Source organism: Onychostruthus taczanowskii, unplaced genomic scaffold (assembly GCF_017590055.1).
Source record: "Onychostruthus taczanowskii isolate IOZ18803 unplaced genomic scaffold, ASM1759005v1 scaffold13, whole genome shotgun sequence".
NCBI classification, from domain to species: Eukaryota; Metazoa; Chordata; class Aves; order Passeriformes; family Passeridae; genus Onychostruthus; species Onychostruthus taczanowskii.
In genome coordinates, this window is record NW_024498462.1 from 7,523,454 (window position 1) to 7,543,176 (window position 19,723).

The 19,723-nt window shown below is 39.8% G+C and overlaps 1 protein-coding gene across 2 annotated transcripts in view; it reads left to right on the forward strand.

The window, feature by feature from the left end:
* The window catches only part of IL1RAPL2 (interleukin 1 receptor accessory protein like 2), a 327,614-nt gene that overhangs the window by 231,988 nt on the left and 75,903 nt on the right, over positions 1-19,723 (forward strand). For both annotated transcript variants that reach the window (XM_041396593.1, XM_041396592.1), the window contains exon 5: positions 2,332-2,406. In XM_041396593.1, the coding sequence (XP_041252527.1) occupies positions 2,332-2,406 (75 nt within the window). The remainder of the gene's footprint in view (positions 1-2,331; positions 2,407-19,723) is intronic.

The window sequence follows — 19,723 nt, forward strand, 5'->3', positions numbered from 1 at the left end:
GGCTGCTAAACAGCCTCTGGCCATGTTCACCAGTGTCTTTTGGGAGGCACATGCATTGCCAGGTGCCTCTGAGTAAAGAAATGTCTTTCCAGCTTGTCATCCAACACCTGTGACTTCCAGCCATGCCCCAGGTAGTGAGTGCTGTACTCCTGGGACAGGTACAGAAGCCTCCCCTCAGTCTCAGGTCTGTATCTGTCTGTAGCTTCCATAAACAAATCCAGCCCAGGCAGTCCCAGCCTGCTCACTGGATGAAATCCTAGAATGATGAGGAAATGCAAAGCAACCCCTCAGGCTGCTGCATTGTTAGACCAGTACCTTCCAAAGGCGGGTCTGTCCAGGTGGTCACAGGAATTGCTGCCTTGGGAAGGTGATGTTGTCCTTGTGGCTTCACCATGCTCAGAGCAGCCCAGGCACATGCTGCATTCCATGGCATTTGGAAGGGGAAAAAAAAGTGTAGACAGCTGTATCACAGCTCTTTCCTTGACAGTTCATGAGGTGGATTCAGTTTCATAGCAGAATTACTGCCCCTTTGATAATAGAAAGAACATGTACAGTACATTTCATGTAGCTTTGTGGGAGGTGAAGTAAGAGTTTATACTGTTAGCTTTATTAAATACCTGTTGATACAGTAACAGCACTAACTTTTTGTTCTTCTTTTCCTTAAGCAATGCTGCAAATCAGTGCCCCATATCTATAAACTGTTCCTAGAATTAAAGAAACTTCTTGTAGAGGAATAGGAATTTGAATAAATGTTTTTAGACTTCTGTCAAGTACAGAGATCATGTAAGTCTAGAGCCCCTTGTAACTGAAAATATCTTGTGTTGCCTTTCTGTTTAAGAAGGACGAAAAGTGAATTTCATAAGGTGAATAAGTCATCTGATGTCTGACCTCTAAAATAAGATTAGCCTTTGTTTTCAGTAAACACATCTGACATTGAAGACCCAGCAGTTTGTTGCCTTCTCATCCCAAAATCCCTTTGAGCCATTTCAGTTCCTATGGAAAGAGCTCTGACAGGCTGTCAGTTCACTACTGTGATTTCTCTCCAAGAAGAACATGGCAGACCATAACCATTTAAAATGTGACACGCAGGAGCACATTTAGAGAACTTCCAAATGTTACAAGTAAACCTGAGGAAACAGGAGGAAGCCCTGGTCAGATTGGGTTAGAAAGGGTGTAGGTAGAAATGGGATATGAAGAGAATATGAAGTAAGGAAAGCCTGATCACACTGGCACAGCATGGATGAAGCTGCTCCAGCAACTTTTCTGCAGATTCTACAATGGACAGAGTACTATTTACTGCCAGAAAATAAAAATAATAATATAAGAAAAGCATAAAGGTAGGAAGAAAAGCCTGAAAAAAGGAAGAAAAGGCTAAAGAAAAAACAAAACCCTCTTGTAACTATACCAGAAACTGAAACTCTGAGGCCATTGTGGATGTAAAATTGGTTTGTAGATTGACAATCACTGTTGTTTATTTTACAAACTCTGGTCAAATAATTTCAGATGATGAGTTTTAACAAGAAAACTTTGAAGGTAATTTTTAAATGTTTAATTTCATGTGGTGCAAGATGCTGTACTTTATGAAAAACATTTCTCCCCATTTTCAGGAATACACAGTCATTTATTTCAAGATAAGCCAAATGTACAAAACCTATTTGCACAGTCTGGCCCTGAGTTTTCAAACAGGGGTGTGAAGCCTGTGCCTGCAGCTATACTTTTTAACAGTTGTGTTATCTGCTTGCTGGAGCAGTTCCCTGGCAGGAAAGACTGGGGTGTTGTTTCCTGCTCTCAGATGGAGATATTCCTGCACAGCAGGAAGCAGGGTCCCCAGTAAGGCTTTGAGGAGAGGCTCTGGGTACCCCACCTGCTGGGATGGGAGTCTAAGCTACTGTGGAGCTGCTGGGGTCCTTCAAGCACAATCATGTGCAAGTTTTCTATGCATTGTTTTGGACAGGCATAAAGACATGTTGGGACTGGTCACACTGAGATAGATTTGTCTGACACTTCAAATTCACTGTGTTAACTTTGCAGTGTGAGGGTCTAAACTGCTTGTTCTACTTATTACATGTAAGTTAAAAGTGAAAAATTGAGTTTGTTTTGTTGCTTCGTGCTAAAAATGTAATTCTTGAAACTGGTAATTTCTGTTGAATCAGGGGATTGCCACAGCCACAAGGTAGGTGGTGACACATTGGCTGTGTAACCGCTGTACTATGTAATAAATGTTTACATGCCATCAAGTGTACAAACATTTGATTGCTTACATGACAGAGCTTTTCTTTTGCAGTCATTGGACTCAATTTTTCCATTACATTTTCTCATTTTCTTTTCTAGCTTTACTCACAGACAAACCTCCAAAGCCATTGTTCCCCATGGAGAACCAGCCAACTGTTATAGATGTCCAGCTGGGTAAGTCCCCTTCTGGGAATAATAGATCCTAAACTTCCACTCTGGTAGCAGATGGGATAAATTGAAAGTGGTAAGAAAGGTTCAGTGTAGTTATTACATGCAAATCAATTTGCAGCTTCTCATTTATAACTGTAGAATTTGCTGCCACGGCAATTTAAGGGAGTGAACATCAGGGGATGGCAGTACTAATTGGTTACAATGGGTATTAAATATAAAGCACTAATGCTCTTCTTAATATATGATTGGTAGAGTAAAATATGTCTAAATTGGTGCTGTATTGGTCAGTTGATGTTCACCATAAGACAAATGTTCTCATAAAAGAAGTGCTGATTCCTTTAAAAGTCAGTGTAAAGCATTGCATTTTCAGGTTGTTCTGAATGTGTACCAGAAAGGGCTTTTGACTAAAATGCTTGTATGCTTTTCTCACTCCTGTTATATGTTCTTCTGTGAATGCACATCTCTGAATCTCAGCTAGCAGCCTCTATTTTCTGTCATGTTAGAAAATAATGTTAGAGAGTTCTGCTAACTTTGGAGAGCTGTAGGGCATTGTGATACTGAAAGAACTGCTCAGTGTTGAGGTTCCAGGGTTTTTTTCAGTGACTTGAAAATAGATTTCTAATTTTAAGAGGCAGAATTGGAGTTGCTGTTAAGGACTGTGGTGCCATGAGCTTAAATTACAAGAGATTGCATATGGGGATTATTTACTCAGTGCTGAAACTGTGGCACTTTCCTTCTTGAGCTTGACTCTCTTCCTCCTGTATACCAAAGCTGTCTGGAATTCAGAGGTGGAATGGTGTTTAATGGCAAGCAGGGTCAGTGTGAAACATCTTAAGAGGGCTGGTGACATTGTAAAGCTGTTTGTATTTGTGAAATTCCATGGGTCTCTACTTGAGATGAGTACAAAGACACTTCCTTGTTCTTAAACCGGGTGCCAGACAGTGTCAGAGAAGCACTGTGGCTGCTATGAGTATTTAAAAATGGGGCTTGAATTCTTGAATGTGAGAATATAAATGATCTGTGACCTTAAAGATTAGCTTTCTCTCATGCACCTGAATTGACTCAGGAGTCTGTAAGGGCTTGCACAGGGAAGACAGCAGTGGATCTGGACAGCAGATAGTGGCAGATGAATTCTGCAGACAGGTTCATATCTGCATATTTAGGTTCCCCTCCACAGGGCTTGAATATCTGTAGCTGAACAGAAATTGCCCCTAAAAGAGGATATGAAATGGATCTGGAGCCATAGTTAAAACCCTATCTGAGTTACCAGCAAAACCCAGTGGCTGAAGTTTGGATCAGCCCAAAAGGCTGAATTCAGTCTCCTGGTCTAACGTCTTAAAAGTCAACTTTCTAATGATTTCCTTTGGGAGCACACTGTCCCTGTATACATCTGTGTAATAAATGCACTCAGAGTACACATCTTTGTTTCCTGCATTTTCATTTCATCTTCATTTTCTCTTCCAAGTTCCCCTGTTCCAGCAGGACTGTTGATTTTGCACTGAATTCTTTGTTGTTGTTGTTGTTTACGTGAAAACATTTTGTTCTGGCTGATTAAAAGGAGGTTTGATTAAAAAAATTAAAACAAACCCCCTCCTCTCCATGGAGATGTGGCTCAGTAATAGGATTTTGGAATATCTCTAGGGGGAAATACAGATCTTGCATTTTTATCTGCTGGAATGTAATCCATTAGTTGTCCCTTAAGAGCAGGGAATTTACATATGGTGCTTTTTTCTTTTTTTCTGATATGTTAATAGGTTTGGTTATTGCCACTAAACCATATTCATATGACTGAACCTTAACTTGTTTTGCAGTGAAGTTTATTGATTTCCCTCTTGATTTAACTTGGCAAATAGGTGAAGCTGGAAGATTCTCAGGGAGCACCTTCATCTTGTGGAGGCCACCAGCAGCTTGGGGCAGGAAGGCTGTGCTGGCCTCTGAAATGTGCCACAGCCTTGAAGGACTGGGAATTATTTGAGTGCACAATGTAAGGTGGGGGGAAGTTTTGTGTAAGGATCTATAAGGTCACTTCATTGAAACCTTGTTAAGCTCCTAGGAGTTTTGAAAAATTTACATTACTCGATATTTTATTAGATATTAAAAGGAAATTTCTGTGTTTTACATGCCCATGGAGTCAAATCACCCAATATGGCTGATTTTCAGTAGTTATGCAAGTATGAATGTCGCTAAGCTACAAAAGAAATGGAGTTTAATCCATCTACTTGTTCTGCAGAGATTATTTTAGTTTTCTATTGGAAAACTAATCTTTAAAGAAATAGCTGTCTTTCGTCTATAAATAGAGGAGATTAGTAATTATTTACTGTCTTTATCCTTAATGATTAGCACGATGCAATGCAAAATCTCCCTAGGCCTCTAGGCAGTGGCCTAACTATTTAGCAGCTTATTTGGCCTTACTGCAGACTTCAATATTCACCTTTTAGCTTTCAGATCTTACAGGATGTTTTAGTGAAAACAGGTGTGCACCATTCTTATTGACAGTGGATAAAAGAGCTCCTTCAGGCTTCAAACATGGTCCCGAGCCTGCCTTGTTCTTCTTAAGGAGCAGGAATGTATTTTGTGTTTTCTGTTTTTCTTTGGAGTGTGACAGAGATCTAAAACCAATCTTGTCAAGATTAGAGAGAAGCAGGAACTGGAATTTGCTTCTTTTTTGTTTTCTCTATTTGCTTGTGGTGGAGAAACAGAGCCAGAGACGGGGAAGAGTTGACAGGAGGACAAAAGAGCATCCCAGAGGACAGGAGAAATAGTCCAAAACAGTTTCACTCATTTGCTTTACCAAGTCAGACAATCATTCCATCTCTGAGCTGACTTAGAAAATAATGACTGATTTTTTGGTTTTGTTGTTGTCCATTTACCGCTTCCTTTTTGTAAAAAAAAAAAACCAAAACAAACAAAACCAAAAAAACTAGAAAAAGACCCAACTTTTTTATTTGCATTTTAGTTTTTTTTTGCATTGAGGTCAGTACATAAATAATTCTTGATTGCATTGTATGTGATATGATACATTTAATATTTCTCTACCTTGGTATTAACAAATAATGTTTGTTCTTACTATATAGTGTATATTTTGCAAATATACAGCATTACTCAGATAATAAAATGTTCTCCCTCAAAAAAAAAAAAAAATCCTGAGTTGTCTTCACGACATTAAAATCAAATTTGATAGTACAGGCCAAAATCCACAGCTCTTGTGCCCAGGAGATGGGGTGGCTTTGGCAGAAGGCCTTGAAGACCATCTCCCATGTGAAGCTCTGACTGGAATTTATTGAAGTGTATGCCAGTGTGATCCATAGCTGAGTTGTTCAAAGTCCCCTTTTTTGGAGCAGGAGCTTGCTGTTACTTTGACCATATAAACCTAAGTGTGTTTATGGATTGTTCGTGCCAAATCCGTGAGTTTAGAGAATTCCTTATGTGATTTAGAAGAGTAAAGATTGAGACCTCAGTCAGGTGTCTTGAGGCTGTGAGCAGTAAGTTTTAAAGACCTGTTATCTACTTTCACATACAGCTGCCTGACAGCAAGTGGAGCATGCTGTGCTGTAAGTCTAAAAATGACATGTTAGTAGGTTGCTCTGCTGATTTCTTACTTCATGTGTTACATTCTTTTCCAGCTAACTTTGTCCACTCTTTGTGCTTTGAGAACATGGAAAGAAGGAAAACCACTCTTTTGTGTTTTGATTTCATGATTACAGAGTAGGTTTCTCCTTTGAATTTGCACAGTTTTAGTAGCACCAAGAAGCCAAAATCCCATTGATCCCTGGAACTGTTGTGCTGCCAGCTCTCGGCTGGTGTAGAAACAGTGGGACAGAGGCATTTGTGGGAGAAAGGAAGCACAGTTGTGCTCTGCTGATTTTTGGCTGGACACAGATCTGTAAGGATCTATATCTAGCCAGTCTATGTATAAACAGCTGCCAGAGTTCTCTAGCTTGCACCATGGCTGCTATTTTTCATTTGTGTGTTTCACAGAGTATCAAAAAAGATAAAAATACAATATCAAAATAGATGCTAAATCTGTTAACTCTGTACCATGTATTACAGAGAGTGCAGTGTTAAGTTAGACTTCTTATGAATGAGTTAGTTGAGTGGAATGAATTTTGCATGTTTGGGTCTGTATTAATTGAATATATCATTTGCATATCATTTGCTTTTCAGCTGTGTCCTGGTTTTGCTTTCAGGTATTTACTTAAGAAGTGTAGCAGGAGTCTTACAAAACAAAGCAAGAATCCTCTGTGTTAATTCATTTACTGAACAGGAAGGATGTCAAGGGGTTTAACTCGCTTTTGTCATGGTAGTTTCTCTGTTTCTAAAGATGCTGAGGAAAGAAAACACGTAGTTTATGAGGATTGTCATTATTCCTAATAGCTGAACTGTTCAGAAAGATTTTGTTTCTAAAAGATTTAACAGCACAATTCCCTGGGACTCATTATTAGGCAGATCAATAGAGATCAATAGAGCTACTGTAAAACAAGTGCAATGGAATGTACAAAGTTACATCTGCTGACAGGTATAGGAATAGACTAAAAATAGTCAGGAACAAAAAACGCCCTTTTGGTTTGCAACAGTGGCTGGAAGGAATTATTTGAGGAGTGAAAATTCATGCATTTACTGACATTTTAAATATACCACTTCACTTTTCACAGTCTCAATTTTCACTGAGATGCCACTTCTCTCCTTAAATAATATTTTTTAACAAAGAAAGCCCTGCAAGATGTTTGAGGCATTCATTTCATACCAAGCCTATTTATTCAAGACAATCCAGCACTGTCTCATTACAGATTTGCTCATTAAATCTTGCATTCTTTCATGTTTAAAGATACAGGTGTTTGATAAGCAGTTGAATAGAGTGGTGATCTTGGACAGAAAGCAATACAGAAAATTTGAACTGTAAAATGCTTCAAATAGAGCAAGTGATTTAAAAGTGAAGTTGGTAAGAAATTCTTATTTAGTGTGCTTGCAGTGTGAAAAGAGCACTGATACTTGTCCATGGTAAGATCCCTTGAGTGTTGTGGATGTGCCCTTTGATTTGGGGTTTGATTACAGGGTCATGTGAGAGAGCTGCTCGGGAATGTAGTGGGTACCTGCAAAAACCAGGGATCCTGGGTGTTGGTTACTCCATGCTGCCTTTCTTTCCTCCCTCAGCTCCTCCCAGGCATTCTCCAGCCATTCTCCCAGGGCTTGGCAGGGGATCTCAGAGGGAGATCTGGGTTTCTGCAAACCAGGTCAGACCCAGAGCTTTGCACCCCCAGCTCATCTGGATGGCATAGAAGAGACAAACATTGAGGAATCAGAGGTGACCTGATCCAAATGGGTCCTGAGTCAGCAAAGAGGATGTCTGAAAGTTATCCATAGAGACTCACTGTTCTTTCCTAGTGCAAGGCCTGAGTGGGGGATAAGTGACAGTCTTGCCCCAAATCATGTCCTACTGCCTTATTCTGTCTGTGTGTCACAAACTCAGGTCTGAGTGATCTGCATGGCAGAGCAGAGGGAAGGTGGGACTAAAGGCAGAGAAGACCTGTGGGTAGTGTCCCCTCCACCCCAACACCACCAAAAACTTGTTTCCCTCCATCCCCAGTTCTCCCGATGTTGTACCTTCATCTCACAGCCCTGCCTCCCTGTACTGTTGCTGTCTGGAGGAGCAAGCTGGTACCTTCACTGCTGTCTCCTCCACACGTTCTTCCAGTCATCCATGGCTCTTCACGGCATCCACCTCCTCCCACAGATAAGCTGGGAGATCCCTGTTCTTCCCATGGGTGGGCCAGACCTCACATGTTGTTCCCCTCCCTTCACCTGGTTACAGACTTGCTGTGTGAATCACCCCAGACTTGGTGCTGGGAAATCACCTCCTCCCAGCAGTGCAGACTCACATACAAAAAGCTCTGTGTTTCTGCACAGAAATACATAAAGGAGCAATTTTCACTAGGAAATGAAGAGAAACTGAGGGGCTGGTCTTTAGGACCTGCCTTCCTTTGCAGCACAAAGGATACAGCTCCACAGCTGTACATGCCTGTAGGAAAAGAGGCAGGATTTACATCTATTGCAATCATTCTGTACTAATCTGAAGGGAATATTAGAGACAAATTGTCTGACATTTAGGTTTAGAAGTAGTTCCCTAAATACCCAAAGTGTATTACTGCTAATGCTTTGATGCTAATTTGGTCTGTTGTTAATATCCCTGCTTCTTTCAGGGATAATGGTGAAATGCTGCACTTCAGAGACCTGGGCTGGGATCTGTGGTTCAGCTGGTGTAAATCCACAGTTGTTTTACCTTTTGTATGATTAATCCAGGTTTTCATCTGTGGAACAGTGCAGTTCATTGGCACACTTCTTTCTTTTGTTTTAATGGACTTGGAAAGACAAGCCGAATTCTGACTGCTGATCCGTGGTTTTTACACTGATTGGGATCCATGGGATTGGACAGATATGTCAGAAATTAAGATTTAGCACCTTCCAGGGTTTTTTGTATTTCTATAAACTATTTATTGCTTATGTTGGATTCAGTAGATGTTAGGTCAGTATATGCTCTTAGGACAACATGAGTCTGCCTGTATAGAAAAAAATGATTAATTGGTGTCAGACAGACACTCTTTCAGTTAGTTTTGAAACAGCAATACTATACATCCATCTGTTGTCTTCTTTTTGTTCCAAGAAAGTGGTTAAGAGGAAACACTTCAGTATATCCTGACTTACAGTTGTCCCAAGGCACTCATCCAAGGGCATTAGCTAACTTATGGTGATTGAGGAATGCCTCAAATCACCTTGCTCCAGTAAATCTTCCTCTGAAAGTGGTGACTGTAGTGTGGGGGTGTCCAGGACATGGACCTGTAGCATTTCACTAGGATTAAAATGCTATCAACCACTGCAACCATCATTTCAGCTGCCACAGACATGCAGCTGTGCTGAGCTTGGCTAAAGAATCTCTTGTTTGGTTTCTCAATTTACTTCATTTGACTGGTGTCTGGGAAATGGGCACAAATTTGTTTGTGCACAAATGAAGTTCAGCCCACGAACAGGTAGTAGAAAAGATGGTCTTGGTGGAGAGCAGGAGCTTAGGGCTGTTAGTAAGAGTTGTGGGGCTTTTTTCTGCTATAACTCTCCTGACCTTGACCAGGGCTCTGTCCTCATTTAAGGTGAGGATATTGCTTCTCTACTTTTCAGGAATGTTGTGACAATAAAATCACCTCGTATTGGGAAAATGCTCCAAGAAGGGCAAAGAAGGAGTACAGACAGAAAAAGCTTTGACCTGGATTTTTGCCTGAGGGACCTTGCCTTTTTGGGCTCTGAGCCTGACTGCAAACATAGAGACATTTAACTTCACCATCCACAGACATATGCTATTGTGCATTGAAAGTCAGACAATATTAATGTTCCAGAAAAGAGAACCACAGGGCAAAGTTTGCACCATTTTCCATGCTTGTTGGAAGCACTGTCACTGGAAGAAATTCATGTGCTGCCATTTTACATTCCCTCTACAGTGTTTGTCATGTGAATGAGTTATTAAGCTGTGAATGCCTCATATATTCTGTAAATTACAGAGTAGAAACATTCAGCACTACTATTTTGACCTTTTCAGCATTCTGTGATTTGCTGGGCATGCCATTCCACATCTTTTGTTTACAGCCTCACTAAAATGTAGGGATGGAGCTGAGTGGGCAAACAGTCAAAATATACAGGGCTGGGAAAGGTCAGGGTCATGCATCACAGCACTGCTGTTCAGTGGACAGGGAAGATTAAAATCTAGACTAAGTGTTCTTGTGATTTTTTCCTTCTTCACTGAAAAATAATAGAAAATTGTATTTTGTAATCTGTTCCAAAGGCAGCAATGCAGAAAATGAAGACTGATGGTATAATTCTTATTTCTTAAAATTTCAATACCGTAATGTCATGATCTTAGAGGCTGTGAAAATCAAAGCTGTCATAGTCCTTCAAAAGAAGTGAAATGGAATTCTACTCACCAAATCTTTGCTTCATTTAATCCATGTTTGATAAATGTTGCTCTTACCTTCATCCTCAATACCCTTGTGCTTGCCTCCATCCTGCAGAAACAAATAGTTTGTATTAGGTAATTGAACTTCGACCATTAGAACGAGATTGAGCTACAGTTTTCATGTTAGATATTGCAATCCAATGAAGACCAAATGAAAGACAGTCAAAACAAGCCTTCTCTAGAAATTAAGAGATATTTTTATTACCTACTGAAGACACATGTTATGTGACTTCCCAGAACCCTTAATCAGATGGAAAGTAAAAAATAGAGGAAACAGTAATCTGAGGAAAGGCAGCAGAGGTGCTCTGATTTCTACCATACTTTTTTAGTTTATAACAAGCCATGAGGTGAATGATGACTGGAACTTTCTGCTGCTGAGTAGGTTTTTATTATCTGCTTATACTATATGAGAAGGTTACTAATTTTAACATTCTTGGCTCTAGTCCCATGAATAAGTGAATATAATTAGTCATGAAAACATCCATGGAGATCTCATTGATGCACAGTCAGGTGTGCAGTTACTTCAGCTCACAGGAGCCTAAACACTTTCTTCAGCAATGTTTTATATATACTCTCATACGAATTTCACTGATAGTCTTGTACACTACATTAATTAAAAGGCCTAAGAAAATTTCATTTTATATCCAGCAGAGCTGCAAATTTAAGTGAGCTGAATATGCCACTGCTATGTCAGTGATGAAGTTTGTAAATGGTGCTATGTGCTTTCCTGGCCAAATGTGATGTAACCATTTGCAAACTGGAATTGTTTTTCATATTTCTGTGATCAAACTCAGTGTTTTGACTTGAGAATTTAAATACTTAGGATGCAGTAATTTTAATTTTAACAAGGAAAACAACCGGTTGGTTAAGTGTGCTTTTGCATTACTAGTGAGATGATTAAATATTAGCAAACAGTCTGTTCTCTGAATTTTGTCTCTCTTTATGAAGGAAAAGACTGACCATGTGGATGTTTCCTTGGATACATTCTCTAAATGCTTCTAGCAAAATAGTGTGATTTGACACACTATTTTGAATAGCATATTGTCAAGTCCTGAATATGCATGTTGAAAAGTGAAACTGTTATGATTGGGCAGGCTGATCAAATCAGGATTTCTGTTTCCCAATCACATTACTGTAAGCTGTTTTTAATGATTTCCTCATCTGTTTTGATTAATTTGAAATCCAGTTTATAGATAATATTCTGCAGCCTGTCATTCAAATTGTTGATATTAAAAAACATTGCAGGCAGAAAACTGCTTTGATGTAACATTTGATCACTGCCCCAATGAAGTGAATGCATATAGTGAAGGCATAGCATTTCATTTGTAAGTGCATTGTGTACTTGTGGTTTAGTTTTACTGGAATTCACCTGCCTTTCCTGCTTAACTCACTTTGGAAACTGAGTTGAAGAGACTGCACGGTGTGCAGTGAGGAATCCACTTTACTGAGGATCATTGACCAAGTGCTTTTATTTGGGTTTAACTTTTCTAAATATCACCTGGTGTAGTGAGTGGTGTGTAGTTATCAAGCTGTTATTCACCCTGTGGGCACAGTGCCTCTGAGAGGGGATCTGTTGCACTTGAGCAGTTATTCTGAGGCATGCTGCTTCTCTCCGTGCCGGGATTCTCCGTGTCTCACATCAGCTCATAACTTCATAGCCTAACCTCTCTTGTGTGAAATGCCTCCTCAGTCAGAAGACTCTTAAACAAACTTGTGATTCCAAACACCTGAATTTTTTTAATGCCATTCGGGGGTTATCAGTCATAGTTTTGCCTGTGAAAAACACCAGGAAATCCACAAGTGAATCACAGCACTGTAGTGTGTAACAGCAGGTGTGGCTGCCTTAGGTTAGTAGAATGGCTTTTTAAGGAGATATCAGTAAATCCTCCCTGGGAATTTGCAAGCATCTTGTTTTCTGTACTGATTTTGTATTAGAATGTTGGTTCTCACCTGTCTTGTACAATATTCTGTGCCAGCTGTGTAGTGAGGTGTTCTACTAACATTTCACCAAAACTGACCATGCAGTCATGCATGGTGTATCTGCATCAAGGTTTTATTTCCTCTCCCATATTTATTTACCATACAGTCTCAAGCACTGAAATCCCTGTCAGAGTTTCCATTAATCTTGTTTCTAAGGCTACATTAGTTAAAATTACAAATATCTTTTGATTGAGAGAGCTTTGGCAAATTTCTGCTGCAAATAGTATTTTTGAATTGTGATTCTGTTATCACACATACCATGTAAAAATTACATCATGTTCAGAAACATCACTTTAAGCATTCAGGGAGATGTTATCAGAAGTTTTGTTTATGTCAACTTTTGGCACAGCAAAAATTGGGTGACAAATGAGAGTAGTTGAGGGTCTACATTATGAACAGAGATGTTAAAACAGCATTGATACATTCAGGCCCAGTCTAGCTCACTGTGTTCTGTTACAGTACAAGCCAAAGGAACTTCTGTCTGGCAAGGCTATGATGAGTCACATGAAGAAGCACCCATCATTAATGTGTTACAAATGTAGAATAATTGTTGTCTTTTGTTGGGTCAAAAAAATATGACCTGATATGTTTGGAATTTTATGCTATGTTACTGCCACCATGGCATGCCTTTTAAAGAAATGATGTGAACTCCCAAACTGAAGCCTGCTGCCCACGGCATCCGAGCCATGACACTTCAGACACACCTAGAATTCAAGAATCCATGGGAATGATGTCTCCTGCAGGAAAGGGTGCATGGCCTTATCATGACAGTGTGGTGTTCCTGCTCTGACATGAGCTTAATTTCCATCTGAGGCTGCATTGCTCTCCTTGTGTTCCTGTTTCTCATGGCATGAATAGGATGCATTTTGTCTAGATCTTTGGGAATTTTGGAAGCATGCGAGGAGTTTGCTTGCTGGGTTTTGTTGTTGTTCTTCTAATGGAAATCAGAGAAACATTTTTAAGCAGGTTTTGGGGGATTTTTTTCACCACACAATAATGAATGATTATGAGATCAAAAGTGGGCAGCAGAACAGCTGGCATGAGTAAAAACTTGTTTGTTTGGTTTTTTTTTTTGTTTTGGTTTTTTTTTGCTATATCTCTGATTGAAATCACCAGTTTTCAAAGCTGATGCTGACTCTGTTGAATCTAATTTAGTTCCTGCATCATCTCAGTTGAAGCGTAAGTGTAACTGGGAAGGGAACCAATGTTCTCTAGCAGGATGTCACATCTGCAGTGTCAGACACGTGAGTCCCCACAAACACCTGTTTTAATAAACAGCCAATTTGCTAATTCTCTCTAATGCCCACAAATAGCATCTGTTTCTGGCCAGTTGTCTACCTGAATATAGCATCCTTCTTAATCAGTGAAAGCCTCTGTTGCATAACTAGTCTGACTCATTTTCTAACCAGAGATGGGAATTACCCACTTTGCTCTCTGCCCTTAATATCCTTGAGGGAATTGGTGGAAAATAGAAAGTCTGCTGGAACAGTTCCACCCTCCCTTCCAAGCAAATAAAGCTGTCAGGGCTTTGATATGTACATAAAAATAAATGCATTTTTAGAGCTGGGTGTTATTAAAATACCACATTGGCTGAATGATAATTAGTGATGGACCAGTGGAGCACCAGGGCATTCCCATGGTGGATGTTGCTTTAATGATGGCTTAAAACAATTTTCCAGAATTTATAGTGAGGTTGGACACTGCTGAGAAAGAAACATAAGCACCTTCCTGATACCTGGAAGCCAGCACCATGCTGTCAGCTGAAAGGAGCCTGGACAGCTGATCCAAGCAAACCTGGCATCCCACACTTCCACTGTGCTGAATATGTGCCTCACACTCTTGGTCCATGGACTTTGAAAGAGAGCCTGGCATAAGGGCACAGGAAAGACTTAACTGCTCTTCCTCAGGCAAATTTTGTATCTTTAGACTGCAATTCTGTATCTAGTAATAAATTCTCTGTATAAAGTCTGTGTGTACAGCCTTACAGTGCCAATAAAGGAGTAAATAAAACCGTAACACTATATAATCTCTAAATAATTTCCTGTCTTCTCCTTTGAAGGAGCCAACCTCGTGGGAGGAATTGTGGTGATAGGGCTAATCCTTTTCTCTTCCTGCCATGCCCCATTACTAACTATAGAGATGCAGCAGCAGTGCATTCAGGTATTAAACTGTTTTATTGCTTTTCTAATTTAAACATTCCTAATGGGATTACAACAGAGGCCATTGCACTTAGACAGGAATAAAGCAACTTCTGACCACTCTTCATGCATGTAGGAAATAATATATTGTCTGCAGTTATTGCAAGTAGTAAATTGATGCTACAAACGATCCAGCAGGAGTGAGGGACTAGAGAGACAAAGCAATAACATAGCCAGATTTTGGCAATTTTAGCCTTTCAGGAGCAGCATAGCAGCTGATCATGTACCCAATACAACAACCTGAAACAGTACAGTAATATAGCCAGGGAGTATTGACTCTCTAACCCAGCAAAAGGGAAGCCAAAACTTAAACCTTGACATAAATTTTTGTAAGCCGACTTGTGCTGATTGTTAGCAAAAGACTAAATCTTTCATCCTCCTTGATAATTCTGTCCAGCAGATTGTATTTAATGGAAAATCATCTCAGTGAAAGCCTAGCCAAACTGCTTGTGGCTTGAATTATATTTTATAGAAATCAAGCTGCCCAAAGTGCAGCAGAAAACAATGTGGTTCTGTGGCCCCTGATTAAAAAAAAAAAAAAAAAAAAAAAAAAAAGTGATGGATTATTCACTTATGATAAATTTTCAAAAAGAAGGATTCATGCAGTACAAATTGTCTGATTAGTGAGAGATGAAGCAACCAGTTTCTTAAACTTCTTCTGTAACTGAGCAACCAGCAGTGGTAGATGTTTGTTTTGAGTCCATAATGCACCCTGACAAGGGAGTTCACTGGATGGAGGTAGGCAGAAATCAAATCAAAATTGAATAAAAACAACTGAAGCACAGGGACAAAATTGCAACATTCTATTTTTATTTTTGAGACAAATGGCCTCACTGGGGTTTTCTAAATGTCTCTCACTGAAGTTGCATATTAAGTACCTTGAAAGCAAACGATGCAGTACAGGAGGGAGTTGGCTACTTGCTGTGCACTGAGCAGAGATTTCTCATTTCATCCATCATTCACAATGTGCTGCAGTACTTCCAGAACTACTGAACTTATCTAACATAGGGTGGAATAAGAGCAAGAGCTCCATTTGCAATGTGTGCTCTGCTCTGAACTGAATGTAATCACTGGGTTTAGTCCTATAGAATATTGTGTGGCTGTGCACTCTGCTTTTTAGGATACATGGAATTATTGGCTTTCGGAAATCAAGAATTGGTTATTTATAAATCACAAGACTGACTTACATATCAGACTCAAGGGGCTTTTTGCCTTTTGTTTCCTGTAAATGTAGACTGCACTTTACCTGTAAGAACATCATTAGAACTGCACTTTAAGAACTGCTATCCAGCTTCTCCATTTCCCACAGTGTATCCCATAGAGCTTATGTTAATGGATTTATGGCTTTCCAGGTCATCCCACATCTGACTATCCACACAACAGAGAGCAGGCTGTATAATAATTTACTCAGAGTAGCAGTAAAAAATGCAGCTAAGCCTTGCTAGCTTACTAGTAGTTAGCCAGCCTTGGGAGCTAGGGATGGGTGGGCTGATCTCTCAAGACCCTTCCTGGTTCTGTATCCACTGTGTTATGATTTAAGAAGCTGGAGATTTAAAAAAGATTGAGGCTCTTGGTAAAATCCCAAGATGTTGATTAATTTGGCAGTGTACCTCTTCTCTCTTTCTGCTCACCACTTCATTGCAGTTAATTTAAATTCCATAATCAAATTATTAAAATAGATTCCATTTGTCAACTTCTTTAATACACCTCTGATCTTTGCTGTTGAAATGTATCAATGTGTGTGGTTGGAGAGGTAGAATCATCTGTAGTGCCCAAAATTATGGAATTGTAGAATAGTTTGGGTTGGAAGGGACCTTTAAATGTCATCTAGTTCATCACCCCTACAAGGAGGAGGGATGTCTTCAACTAGACCAGGTCGCTCAGAGTCCTGTCCAACCTGACTGAGTATTTCCAGGGTTGAGGCCATGCTCAGGCACAGTCTGGCAGCCACAGCAGGTTCTTACACCTGAAGCAATTCCATCAGTCCCTGTAGTTTGCTCTCAGTCAGTGTGTGCCCTTTGTCTGCTTTGGTGGTTGAAGAAAGAATCTACAAATTGAGATTTTTTGGGGGGGGGGTTTGTTGTTGTTGGGGGTTTTTTGTTTCCTCTTCTTGGAGGAGACTTTGGGGACTATGTCACACACTGGTTTCCACCACTGATGTGAAGTACTTTTAAAAAAGGTTTGTAGCACTTGCAGCCAATTGCAGCAGACATTGTTTTATGTTTTCATGTCTGGCTGGCTCCGGCTGTCACATCAACCTGAGCTTTGAAAACCATTATTCCATGTGGATTTTGTGCTCCCCCATTAGGATAGTGTCTGTACAAACCCAAAGCACGTGCAGCAAGGTTACTTCAAGATTTATTTTACAGCAATTTCATTTCTCTGGATGCCTCTTGAGATTAAAGTCAAACTTAAAAGAATCATTTTCCAAAAGAGAAAGTGAACAATGATTTAGATAGTCCATACCCCATCATTCACCATTCAGGCTTGGAACAATGGCAGCATTATGTCACTGTCTTAAGTGTGAATGTTGCCTCTAAATTTGTATTTTCTGAAGATGGAAAGTGAAGCAGCCATTCTCTGATAAAGGCTGGTTGTCTTTGATATCATAGATAAATGCTTTGATAGTTACTTTTTAATTGCTTCATTGCTAAAAATTTTCAATGAAGCCATAAAATAGAAAAAAAAAAGATCAGCCTAATTGTCTCAAGATGGATATGTAATGCATAAATCTCGTTTAATGGATCTAGTAATAGACCACCTGTTTCAGTCACCTTTTCCCATTCAGAATATGAATTAATGATTCTCTAAGATGTTCACAAAGAGAAAACACAATTGCACCATCAAAAAGTCAGTGATTTTTCTTTTTACTTTTTTCTTCCTTGAGGTTTGTTCATTCTTGGTCTATATATCAGCCAACCTTGGTACATTTAACCTTTGGAAAATAAAACCCTTTGGTGTGATGTGTAAAGCTTCATGCATTTTTGTTTTCCAGTTGTGTTTCAAATGAGAATAGAGAGCCAGCACATTAATAAAACATTGCCAAATCCCCAGAGACTCAGGCCTGAGTTGCAAGTATTCCTTCATGATGTGGTCCATGTATATTCCCCAGTATGGATACCACTCCTCTTGCCCAGTTCTGTGTCTTTTGGCATGGTTAATACTTGTCTCTGGTAGGATTTGGTTGTGTTGAGGGTATTTGAGCTCCACAGCCTGGGCTTAAATTTATGGGCTTAAATTCAACCTGGTCTATATAAGAGAAATCTGGTGGGAATGATTTGCCTGATGGAAGTGCTAAAATCAATGTTTATCACCTATTTAAGAGCAGATGAGGGAAGGAGGAGCCATCTGTCAGAAGGTTTGCAGCTTCTGAGAGAACCTGGAAGCAGTTTCTGACGGATGTGTATCCATCATTGCAGCCATGAAAGAGCAGGAAGGGGGATGGGATGGTGTCTCTGCAGACCATGGGTTTGCAGAGAGGAAGAAGGTGACCCCATGAGGTATTTCACTGTTAGTTGAGGGCTGGGAGGGCTGTTCCACGGTGTTGCATTTCATCCTTATTTTGGCAAGCTGGAAATCAGGCTTTATCAGCAATAAAACTTCCCCCTGAAGTACTCTATCCTTAGTAGAGGATTTATATGTCAGCTTCATCCTGAGAAGCAAAGAGGAAAATCCAGAATCTCTGCTGTGTTCAACACAATGCCACATGGCTTAGTCTGTGAGTTACATGTAGAGGGAGCTGGAACTGGTGATGGAGAGCTCTTGTGTCTATTAGGCTGAAGTGTGTAACAAGAAGTGATTATGTTGTGATGATGAGTGTATCCCAGATTTGCAGCACAGGCTTTCTCCAGGGGAAGTGATAAAGAAATGCAGCAGCTCATCAGCCTGTGGCTCTCCACCAGTGTCAGTTCCTCAGTCAGGAACTGGACTTTGCCCAATTCAAGATGTGCTGCTGTCTGACCTCCTCCTGTGGCTTGGGGAATGAGAGCTCAGAGTGGGAGATCAGAGGGCCCTTCTGCCTCTGTCCTCTCCAAAAAGCCAGATGTCCAGTGTTAAACTCTTGAACCTGAAGTTCTATAATTGACTTGATTTTAAAACCCTTTCAAAGTCAGCAGGATCTGAGCCTTGGTACATAGCCAGAGTGAAATTTCTAGTCTGTAATTGTTAATTGTGTGTGAATGTACCTTTATTTACAAGTACACTCTGTAGAGGACCAGTACATGAGAGAAAATAGCCTAGTTCAGGCTAAAATGTGCTATTTCTAATAACTGGCCAAGGCAGAATATAGACCCCAGAGTCCTGGAGATTGTCTTGCTCCAGAACAAAACAGAGCTCATATACCATATGGCTACCACCCCAAAATCTCTCCTGAACCTCCAGTTTTGTCTGTTGCAGGATAATTTGTAATAGTGGGGAATCTAGGAGATACACCTGCATGGCAAAGGTATGATTTAATAAGTTTCAAGATTTAAAAAAATTGAAATAGTTATGCCAGCACACTCCCTGCTATATAGTTATGCTAATATATAGGTATCTTATACTTCAAAATACTTTCTTGTTCTTAGTGTTGATTGTCTGTGCCTGTACGTGCAGATTCTGAGGTAACAGATAGTTTTAATAAACCCCTTTGATAGTCAGATTTTACACAAAATAAATATCAGATTATGCTTGCTTTTTATGCATCAACTCTATTCTGGTTTTATTTCTCTATAAATAATGAGCTAAGCTCTAGTTACATATGCCTAAATGTCTGAAAAGAGGGATTTAATTCCAGAAGCTGTTGTTGTAATGCAGTTAGCTCTGATTTTTCTGCTAGAAAATTCCATTTGGAATCATGTTAAGGTAGGAGAATAAAATAGACTGTGAAAGTTAGCTGTTTCTGGTGTTCAGAAGAGCCTGCTTTTTTCATCCATTCTCTATTTTATGAAGTAATAAGTCTAAACCCGAATTTTTATTTAGCTATTCCCAAGGAAATGGAAGTGCATAGTCTGATTCTGCCTCCTACCAGAGAAAAGTAATATATAAAGCTCGTGGTTTGCCCAGGAGCCTTCAAAGCCCTATCCTGTTGAGTAAATCTCAAGTTTGGTCTGTACTACCTGAAGGATGAGTTCATAAATAGCTGTACCAGGAAAGGACATGTTCATTG